At 51.5% G+C, this 11197-nt stretch overlaps 1 protein-coding gene across 1 annotated transcript in view; it reads left to right on the top strand.

Annotated features, from left to right (window-relative positions):
* The window catches only part of LOC101995481 (solute carrier family 22 member 1), a 27370-nt gene that overhangs the window by 5390 nt on the left and 10783 nt on the right, over positions 1 to 11197 (top strand). The window contains exons 2-7 of the mRNA XM_005363382.1: positions 2017 to 2120; positions 2898 to 3052; positions 4157 to 4325; positions 6129 to 6243; positions 6373 to 6479; positions 9260 to 9474. Coding sequence (XP_005363439.1) covers positions 2017 to 2120; positions 2898 to 3052; positions 4157 to 4325; positions 6129 to 6243; positions 6373 to 6479; positions 9260 to 9474 — 865 coding nt within the window. The remainder of the gene's footprint in view (positions 1 to 2016; positions 2121 to 2897; positions 3053 to 4156; positions 4326 to 6128; positions 6244 to 6372; positions 6480 to 9259; positions 9475 to 11197) is intronic.

Here is an 11197-nt window from a genome sequence, read left to right as displayed (position 1 = left end):
GACACAGGGACCCCACGAAGGTGTGTGTTATGCTGGGGTAGGTGGAGAGCGTCAGGGTAACACTGTTCAGGGGCTTGTCACCCTCCCAGAGCAGCAGAGAGTGTCTGGGCACAGGTTGGTAGATATCTAACCTGCCATTTCTGTCTGGTGTTGAGTGGCAACACGATCTCGTGTGTCTTTCAGGAAAATGAGGGGCCGTGTGCAAGAATGCACAGGTCAGTCACACAGCCCTCAGCCAGCTGAGTGCAGCGTTTTTAAGACCCAGTGTTGGATCCTGTGACAGGTCAAGGGTATAGCTCGTATGTGAACTTTAGAATCACCAGATAGCTAATAAGATCTTAGCATGTAACTTAAAATGGTTCATGGTTTACCAGTGTCCTACCTCTGGAGCTCATGGCAGCCCTGAGGGACCCAGTGTGAATGCTTCAAATTGGGAAGCCGGGGCCTCCAGTTGCTTTGTGGCTGTCACCCCCCATAGTTGCTCCAGGCTGCTGGAGCCATGGCTTCATGGCACAGAGCAGAGCAGAGCAGAGGGACCGAGAGTGTGTAGGATGCTCAGAAGGGTTGGTCAACACCAGGGAGGGCAAAGGGCCCCATTCAGCACTAGTGCCCAGCCTCCTGGAGTCAGTCCTGTCTGTGCCACTCAGTTTCGAAGAGAAAGTGACCTGCTGTCCACAGGCTTCGAACCCTGCCCAGAATGTGCCCTGCCATCCCGTGCTTTTGGCCAGGAAGGTCCTTCCCTGCCTTTCTCCCTCCAGGCTCTAACCAGAGGTGCACACCTGTCCTTCCTCTTTCTCCTGCTTAGTTCAGCCCCCGGCTCTTGACGTGTAGGACTGCCCTTCCCTCTCAGACTCTACCCCATGAAGCTGGTTCCTCCACTGTCTCGCCTCTGTCTAGGCCCTTCGGTTCATACAGCTTCTTTGGTAATAGAGTTCAATTAAGTACTTGATATCCTCAAGTTCTGAAAAATACGACTATGATTCCCCCCCCCCCTTTTTTTTTGAGACAGGGTCTCGTGGAGCCCAGACTGACCTTGAACTTACTATGTAGCTGGGGATAACCTTGCACTCCCGATCCTCTCACACAGGCATGGACCACTATGCCTGGCTTTACACTCCTTTGTTACATATCTTTGTACTTGGTTATGTTCCCTTGGGGTGTGTGTGTGTCTGTGTGTGTGTGTGTGTGTTGCGCGCGCGTGCAGGTGCTTTCCAAAGGAGACTAGAGGTTGACATTGTTTTCCTCCAGCACTTCCCATCTTTCTTTGTGAGGTAGGATCTGTCTCTGCAGATAGAGCTCTACATTTTGGTTAGCCTCGCTGCTGAAGACCCTGGGAGCCGCTCGTCAACCCTACCCAGCATTACAGCTATAGGGGAATGCTGTGCCCAGTGTTTTTTTGGCAGTTTTTTTCTGTGTAGCTCCTGCCTATCCTGGAACTCTTTCTATAGGCTACACTGGCCTTAAACTCTGAGATCTGCCTGCCTCTACTCCCCCCCCCCACACCGTGATGGGGATTAAAGGTGTGCACCACCACCACCCATCATGTGTCATCGCTGTGGAATGTGTCATGTGCCCGACTTTTACATGGGTGCTAGGGATCTGAACTCTGGTCTTCACCCTTGCACACTCTACCCACTGAGTCACCTCCCTGACTCTTGGCTGTGTTTCTATATGGAGCGCTTTCTTGGCAGCTAAAAACTCCTCTGAGGATGTTTATTTGTTCTTGCTCCTTTTAGAATGACACCTTGTACACATTGGTAGCCAATTACCAATGGCAACGCCATCAATAGCCATCCTCACAGACACAGAGTCAAGAAGAAGCTGGGCATGACAGTGCTAGCCCTATACTGATGCTTCCTGCATCTTGGGAAAGTGTGTTAGATTAGACACAACTGATCCAGCCTTGGGGGATGGGGATCAACTTCTGTGGAGCAGTTTGCTTCATCTGGCGGAGGATGGGAATGGGCCTCTGGCTTTCCCATGATCCTCAGTTTTATTCTCTCTTCACTGCTGCAGTTTAACCTGGTGTGTGGAGATGCCTGGAAGGTAGACCTTTTCCAGTCCTGTGTGAACCTGGGCTTTTTCCTCGGCTCCTTGATTGTGGGTTACTTTGCAGACAGGTATGGAAGGCTGTAACATGAAGGGCCTGCTTGTTGGGGTTTCTGTCCTGCCCGGTTCCCACAGTCGTTAGGTCTACATGAGTTATAAAACTGATTGGCCCATTAGCTCAGGCTTCATATTAGCTCTTATAACTTATATTAGCCCATTATTCTAGTATATGTTAGCCACATGGCTCAGTACCTTTTTTTGGTGGGGCAGGTCACATCCTGCTTCTTCGGTGTCTGGGGAGGAATGCGGAAAAAGCTTCCTTCTTCCCTGTTCTCACTGCCCACCTCTACTTCCTGTCTGGTTGTCCTGCCTATACTTCCTGCCTGGCTCCTGGCCAATCAATGTTTATTTAAAACATAATTGACAGAATATAGACAATTCTCCTGCACCAGAAGGCGGTTCATTTGAGCCAGCCTTTGCAGAGTAGGCAAGGGTAGAGTGTGGTTGGCCAGGCTCTATTGTGAACGGCGATGCAGACGAGATGTGACTGTAGGGGCTTCCGGCTGCTGGGACTGGCGGCAGAGAAGCCAGGCCATTGTGGAATTGAGAGAAAAAGAATGTTATTCTTTGAGCAGGGGTGTGGCCACAGATCACTTGGCTTAAGCAGTCAAGTCTCAGTTGTTTGTGGGCCTGCGCTCAGGCCAGACGTAGGCTTTCTAACTCAGATGCACAGAATTTGGAAATGTATTTAAATGATCTATGAGATACACAAGGAGTCTGTCAGGTAGGCATGTAGGGCATAGGCATGCCTAACCCCAGATTCTTAATCCATCCCTTTGTCTCTGCAGGTTTGGCCGTAAGCTGTGCCTCCTGGCGACCACTCTGGTCACCTCCCTGTCGGGTGTGCTGACAGCTGTGGCCCCAGACTATACATCCATGCTGCTCTTTCGCCTGCTGCAGGGCATGGTCAGCAAGGGCAGCTGGGTGTCTGGCTACACCTTGAGTAATTACACAAGGGCTGGGTGGGGGGAGTTCCTGGGTCCATGAAAGATAGGGGTGAGGAGGTGGGGCACAGCCAGATGAGAGAGAGAGGAGATTGGGGTTGTTATTGTATAGGTATGAGTTCCTTTTCTCTCAGCAGTGAGTGAATAAGTATAGGGAGAACCAACAACTCCCCTCAACTCAGGAGACCTTGACCGTACCTGGCCCTACCATTGCCTCATCTCCATGCCCCCCCACCCCTCCCGACTGCAAGCATGTTCAGTTCTTGACTCCTTAGCAGAGGGAGCCTTTGTGGACGGAAACTCATTGCTATAGTAACACACAAGAATGAAGTTCTCTTAGTGTCCTTCAAGTCCCCAGGATTTCTTGCTGCCCCCAAACTCAGCCTTTGTACCCCACCTTCTCCACACAGTCCCTTTGCCACACCTTATAGTGTCCTTGCCCCCAGGACTGTGCTCCTCCAGTATCTGAGAGGCTAAGCTGCCCCCCTTGCTAGTGACTGTCCCATCTGCTCACCTGCCACAGATCCTACGTAGAAACAGCACAGTGGCCCCTCTGCGCTCACAGCCCCGACTGACTTACATGTCTGTGTTTGACTTTGTATCTCCCAAACGGAAGGAGAATGCCTTCTGTTTGGGAACAAGAGACTTCATTTGCCTTCCAACCCCAAGAGCAGTACCAGGTTCGCAGAAAGCATGCTGAGATATTTGTAGAATTAGGGGTACCAGAACCCTGGGAGACTTCCTAACTCTGCTAGGACTTCCTCTGAGTATTTGGGGATGAGAGGCTTGAGCCTTGAAGCATGTGTGTGTGGTGTGTAAACAGCAAGGAAAAAGGCACAAAGAGGGAGGGGCAGCAAGAGGAAACCTGGTGGACAAACTGGCCCGGTAAACCTGTGGGCTCAGGTGGAGGGGCGCTAGATCAGCGAGAAGCCAGACAATGCTGGGTGGGTCTGGGGGAAGGCCAGGTGGGAAGTGTGAGGATGTGGAAAGAAGCCAGAGGGGTGGTGGGGGGCTATGGCTGGTGAGAAGCAGGAGTCATGAGCAAGCTCCCCTCTAGGTCCCTCTTCTCTGGGCACTGCCTCTGAGCACCGTCTCTTTTCCAGTTACAGAGTTTGTGGGCTCCGGCTACAGAAGAACGACAGCTATCATGTACCAGGTGGCCTTCACAGTGGGCCTCGTGGGACTTGCTGGGGTGGCCTATGCCATTCCGCACTGGCGCTGGCTCCAGCTGGCGGTCTCCTTGCCCACCATCTTCTTCTTGCTGTATTATTGGTAACGTACCCCCTGCCAGACATGAGAGCGGTATCCACTTGCAGGACTAGGCTCTGGGGGCATGGAGGGCTGTTCTGACCTCTGTTACGACACAAGCCACCTTCCAAGAGGCGTGAGCCCTTGCTATCTGCGACCTGGGATCCTCGCAGTGGGGGCTGCTGTCCTTACAAAGAGCATGTCCAAATTTGTCCTACCCTCAAATAGGCAGGAGAGACACTGCAGGGAAGCCCAGAGGCTGCCTGCTCCTCTTAGAGGAAGTGCACCTTCTGGAAACTCAAGGCAAGCCAACCACAGGGATACTGGCCCCGGGAGTCAGTCCCAGGCCAGTATCAAACAGTGTGTGTTACTTAGAGGCTCTGAGAAACCTTGGCGATAGCCTGCATAAACTATATAGCACAGGGGAAATGAACGAATGGACGCTTTACGACCACGAGCGCTGCGTCCTGCAGTCCTCAGAGTCCCTTTAACGACACCGCTTTCCGTCAGGTCGTCTCACTTTCTTGCCTGCTTTCTCTCCTTAGCCTCCTGTCTCTTCTCTTCACTTCTGCTTCACAATGTCTCCATTACAAAGGTCCCGCCCGCCCCTCATCTCACCACACAGTGGGCACTGGATCTCCGTTGAAGGAACTCAGGAGTGGGTCAATGAACGGAAAGGCTCCGCTGGCAGCCTTCTGTGGGGAGGGCGCGCACTGTGCCATCCCAGAACAGGAGCACTCACAGCGAGGTGCCAATCTTCTTAGCTGTGTGTGCTTTGCTCGTCCAGGGGATAAACACACCCACAGTGGTAGGCTGTATTGTGCAGGGGAGGGGCCGCAGCCTTTGCAGGGAAACCTGGCTCACCTATGCACCATTCGCCAGTTTTACTGAGGACAAATCTTACTTAAGGGGACAATGTGCTAGACTTAGCCTTTACATGGAAGCTGGTACTTGGGTGGATGGATGGGGCTGGGATGAGCCTGTCCCCTCCCTGCAGAGTGAAAGGGGTCTTCTGTGAGAAAGAACCCTGGCGCTATGTGGATTTTTAACACGGGCAGACCATCACGTCAGAGTGTCAATCTCTGAGCTGCAACTTCCCAGTCCTGTGGGAAACCACTCAAAGTGGACATGGTTATGCATGCCTGTAATCCCAGCACTCAGGATGGGAGTTAGCATGGAGGATGCTGAGGCAGGAAAATTGCCATGGGGTTCAAGGCCATTCAGGCTACATAGGAAGTACCTAGCTAGCCAGGAATAGATACAAAGACCCTGTCTGTTTCCACATGATCTCAGCTTAAAACTCAGAAGCAACAGATCCTGATCCAAAACAAAAAAGAGAAAAAAGAGTGAAAGGAGGAAGAAATAGCATGTTGTCCATCTAATGTTAGGGCAAGTGAGGCTTTTGTTTGGGAAATGGCATGGGCCTTGTTTAGCGGCTCTGATACATATGACGTGTGAAGGAAGGGCTCTGTGAAGCGCTCAGAACAGGGCTCCCAACTTCTAAGAGAGACGGGACCCTACTTCCTAAAAAAGACTGAAGGGGGGGGGGGCGCTGCCTGATCCCTTCTGCTTTGGGAATCTTAGCCAGCGGCCCCGAGGAGCAGCGACTGTAGAGATCATGCATGGGCCACATAGCGTGGGCCACGCAGCATGGGCCCCAACTGCGCACCACAGCCTGGGCCTTCCTTGCCAAGCATCTTGGGGAATCACAATCCTAGCGGAGGATCCAGGGCTGCTCTGAGCCATGCCATTGCACCACTCTTGTCAGAGCCTAAGGTGGGGTGAGTTCTCGGGGAGAGACACTACAGTTATGATCTGTGTCTGCAGGTTCGTGCCAGAGTCCCCTCGATGGCTGTTGTCCCAGAAGAGAACCACCCAAGCCATAAGGGTTATGGAGCAAATTGCTCAGAAGAACGGGAAGTTGCCCCCTGCCGACCTGAAGGTACTGGAATTCAGAAGGGGTTTTTCAGTGTGTGGGCTTGGGGCTGCCTCCAGATCTACACGGGAGCCCTCCCTGGGGGACTGTCGTGTGCACATCAGTCAAGTACGGTGAAGACTGACTCTCTCCCAGATGCTCTGTGCTGAGGAGGATGTCTCGGAAAAGCAGAGCCCTTCATTTGTAGACCTGTTTCGCACTCCCAACATGAGGAAGCACACCTTCATCCTGATGTATCTATGGTGAGTGCTCTTCCTAGACATCTCCCTCCACCTCGGGGTGGGGCTGCTCTGTTGCTGTCCAAATGCTGGGTACCAATAAGCCTGTAGAAAGGGCGTAAGAGGAGCTGAGCAGCCGTGGGGTCAGAGCCTTCCAAGGGACCCCTTGGCGCTCTGGTTTTAGTAAGAGGGGTTGAGAGGTCAATGCTGAGGAGGATGAAGAAGCCAGAAGGGTTCCTGAGGCTTCCTCGGTCTCAGGGTCTTCTGTCCCGGGGGCAGCTGAGGCTTCGACTTGGTATGGGGTAGCGGGGGAAGGTTCTGGAAGTATCCTTCCTCACATCTAAAGACCTTGTTACCCACTTCCGGGTCCTCGTGCACCCTTGGTTCATGGATAAAGACCTTGTAGTACATAGATGTACTTGTCCCTGTTCCCGCCCAGGGCAGTTTGTACGCCCCACTTGTTTCCATGACGAAGGTCACAAGTCAGTTCTCCACACAGGGCTGCTTTGCCCTGAATCTGAAGCTACTCCCGCAGTATTCATGCCTGAGCTGCTGTGCTCTGGGCCCCCTCTCTCGCACAGGGCCCGCCCTGCTGCCCGATTTGCTTTTCTGGGGCATGCGTCAGTGGAACAGAGAGCTGAACTAGTCAGGCACGCGGCAGGCCTGTGGTAAATGTTTGCTGAGGGCTGAATGCGTGAGTAGTTCCACAGATCCCTCGGATCCCTTCAGACACCAGGCTCATCACTTTTCCCCTGCCTTGGTGTCCTTCACCCCTCTCACGGGGGTCCCACACCCAGTCATGGGTGTTACGGCCATCCACGTGGCTCTCTGTCTGACTCAGCAGTGTGTCTCCTCCATGTAGCGCCTGTGACCCACTGAAGACAGAACAGTGGCTTGCTCTCCTCTCCCGCACCACACTACCATCTGCAGCCCAGACACACGCCTCCCAAAAAAGCAGCCGACCGGTCCGTTTTCTCATTCCCATCACCTGGCCCCTCAGCAATCTCCGTATAAATGTAGCCTCGAAAGCGCACGAGGTTCTGCTGTTTCTCGTGTGTATGCTCCGTCCTGCAGGGAACACTGTGAGAGGCCATCTCGTATGTGGGACCGCAGCCGGCATCCACCCTGCCTCTCTTAGGCTGTGCTCTGGGAGGCAGCCATGCTTTCTCAAACCTTTCCCATGCCTTCTGCTGCCTTCTGAATTCAACAAGAAAGGAGCTGCGCTCCTTCTTGGGACCTCTTGTGACTCAAACCCAGGACAACTCCCATTACCTCCCTCCCACGCCCTCCCCTTGCTTATTTTAATTTATATGTGTGTGTGTGTGTGTGTGTGTGTGTTTGTATGTATGTATGTGTCTATGATCCACATGAGATGTCTTTTATGTTCTCCACCTTAGTTTTGGAGGTGGAGTCTCTCGCTGTCCGTGGATCTTGCTGATTGAGCTAGACTGCCTGGCCAGCAAGCATCAGGGATCCTCCTGTTTCTGCCCCACCCTCGGAGGTTATAGAATGTGCCGTCACAATGGCTTGTTATTAGCTTCTGAGGCTTGTACAGCAAGCACTTCACCAACTGAGCCATCTCCCCAGACCACACCTGCTTCTTTTTATTAAGAATTATTAATATTTGTTATGCTGCCACGTCTTGGCCGTGTGGCTGTGAGTGAGTGCCTGTACCAGTCTGTGACACAGGGAACTTATCAGGAGTATGAGAAACAATATGCCGAGATCATAGACAACTAGGAATGAGTGAGACGATCTGTGTAAAGGGGCTGGAACAGTCCAACATAGCTGCAGAAAATTAGCACATTTTAGTATATATATATGTATATATGTATATGCAATTCCAGAGTCTGCCAAAAGATGGCAACATTAATTCACTGACTGGTTGACCAGTTAGACAGTTTTTTTCCTAAGTGTGACTTATGGGCAACTGATAGCCAGTTTTTGCTAGAATAAAGCAATAGTTTCTTCTGGATTAAAAATCTTACCATTTCAAAGCCAATTTTGATGCAATGGCGACAGCTTCCAGAATAGTATCGTTTCAGCTTAGTGACACAAGGTCCCTCAAGTTCGGACTTGAGTGACTGATTTAATGCCTCCATTGACTATGATGTTGGTCCATGATGTTGACATGCTTTCCGTGAATATCGACGGGGTTGGTGTGGAGGGTGAAGAGAGGACATGAAAATGCCTGATAAAGACAACACCACGGGGCCAAGAGACCTGGCTAGTCAAGCCATGGATCCTTGACTTTGGAAGGACGATGTTGATGCTCATGACCATATCCACTGTGTGCCAGGAGCTATACTAGGCTCCTTCGTCTGTTATCTCAGCAAACATTCACAACAGAGCGATATGCTACCTGCCAGCACCATCCCGCTCACAGGCGAGACAACAAGCAAGGAATGGCCACTCGATTTCCCCGGGGGTCACAAAGCTTACAAAGCAACTTCACTTGGTGCCCGCATGTGCTTTCCGCTTTGCGGGCCTGTGGGAGTGCTCGAGGTCACACTGTGTGCGGCTCAGCACAGTTCCAGACACCCGAGCTTGCAGCAAGCAGGAGGATCTGGCCCCAGTCTCTCCTTCCCTCCCTGTTGAAGAGAGCCTGGGGGAAAGTTTAAACAGTAGGTATCCTGGGGATGTCTGTAGGACCGTCACTTGTGTGGGGACACAAGTTCCTCCCAGGGATCCTGGCAGGACACTCTTCATGTGGTCCCAGCATGTCTTGCACCAAGTGATGCGTCCTTCTGTGCATCTGACCGGAGTCCTTAGCGCTGACTTTTGACTTGTGTCTTCTTCTTCAGGTTCACCTGTGCTGTGCTGTACCAGGGCCTCATCATGCACATGGGAGCCACAGGTGGAAACCTCTACCTAGACTTCCTTTACTCTGCTCTGGTGGAATTCCCTGCGGCCTTCATCATCCTTGTCACCATTGACCGCGTCGGCCGCATCTACCCCATGGCCCTCTCCAATCTGGTGACGGGGGCAGCCTGCCTCATCATGATCTTCATCCCACATGGTAAGCTGTCTGTTTTAATCACTTCCCAGATAATCGAATCGTGGGGATGTGTTGTAACTCCCTGATAAGCTTCTGGAATGAGAACAAAGGCAGGCCGTTTCCCTGGCTAGACTTGAAACAATTTTAGATTGAAGTATAGCAAACATATACCAGGCACATCCTAAGTGAATGACTCAATCTGTTAAATATACAGACATCAGGGAGCAGAACCCAGAGTTTGAGGATACTTCCAATACTTAGTGTCCCTTCCAATCCTCACGATTGGATAGTGTCCCTTCCAATCCCCACTGCCTTGCCAGTCACCTTTCCTGACCTCTGTTGCCACAGAGTAGACCAGGTACATAAATAGAGCCACCTTGAATGTGCTCTTCTGATCCGTCCTTTAGACTGATGAGCCTTGTCTATGTTGTCACATGGCTGCATGTACTACATTTTCCTCTTAGCATTGCTGCTCCTTATAGAGACATCGCGTCGTGTGGTCTCCCCTCCTGATTTTGCTTGCAGTGTTTGTCCATTGGGAGCAGAGCTGTGCTACATAGATAAGGTAGATAGGAGTCCTTTGTTCCCTTGGGGACAGATCTGTGAGCATACTGTCAGAATACACAGGGACACTTGAGTTTAGCTTCAGTGGAAAGATGGCCGGCCACTTTTCTGCTTCCCTCAGCAACATGGGAATGCTCCTATTGTCTCAGCCCCTCTGTGGCACTTGGTCCCACAAGTCTCCAATGGCAGTCGGGTGGGGGTGTGAGCATTGCTTCTTAATTCCTACAACCCGAGACAAACCTGGTGCATAGAGGGTCCAGGCAGAGTTCCTCCAGGCAGTTTTAATTTGAGCATATAAATTGCTCTTCACATTGGAATCAGTAGTACTTCCTAGGAAGGCTGAACTGCTCTCTCCCTGTTTGTTGCTGTGCCCTGCAGTGTGAACCTTGTGAGCCGCTTTGGCAGTCTCTCATGCAGGTTGTTACTAGAAAGATCAGAAGGTCTTTGCTCAAGAGTCATACTGGGCAGGACATGAAAGGTGTGTGTGTGTGTGTGGTGTGTGTGTGTGTGTGTGTGTGTGTGTGTGTATCTGTCCTTCTGTATTTGTGTATGAGTGTATGTGTCTGTGTGTATTTGTTTGTATATCTTTGTCTGTCTGGGTTTGTGTGTGTGTATGTGTGTGTGTGTGTGTGTGTATCTGTCTGTATTTGTGTGTGAGTGTATGTGTCTGTGTGTATTTGTGTGTGTGTGTGTCTTTGTCTGTCTGGGTTTGTGTATGTGTGTGTGTGTCTGTTTGTATTTGTGTATGTGTGTGTCTTCATCTGTTTGGATTGTGTATGTATGTATGTATGTATGTATGTGTGTCTTTGTCTATCTGTGTGTGTGTGTGTGTGTGTGTGCCTGTGGTACCTCTGGAATGAGACCTCCTCTCATCTCTCCCATTTCCCTATTTCTAGACCCCGAGTGAGATTTTTTAATGGTGTGACTTTGATGCCAGGACGAGAAGTGCAGAGGGCTGAGGCCATCCTTCACTGCCTATCAGAGCTAGGGCATTGCCGGTCCCAGGACCCTTCTGGCCCTTGCGTCTCCATGGGTGATCTCCTTGGCTCACTGCGATGGCAGTCTTGTCCTCTATCCATCATTTGAGGGTATTCCAGGCACCTGTGGACCCTAGAGCCTCAGCAGAAAACTGAACAGAGAAGGCCCCTGCTGTGGGCTGACTCCCAGAGAGGAGAGGAGG

This window comes from Microtus ochrogaster, linkage group LG9 (assembly GCF_000317375.1).
Source record: "Microtus ochrogaster isolate Prairie Vole_2 linkage group LG9, MicOch1.0, whole genome shotgun sequence".
NCBI lineage: Eukaryota > Metazoa > Chordata > Mammalia > Rodentia > Cricetidae > Microtus > Microtus ochrogaster.
Note: the sequence above shows the minus strand (reverse complement) of the source record. Positions and strands in the feature narration are given on the sequence as shown.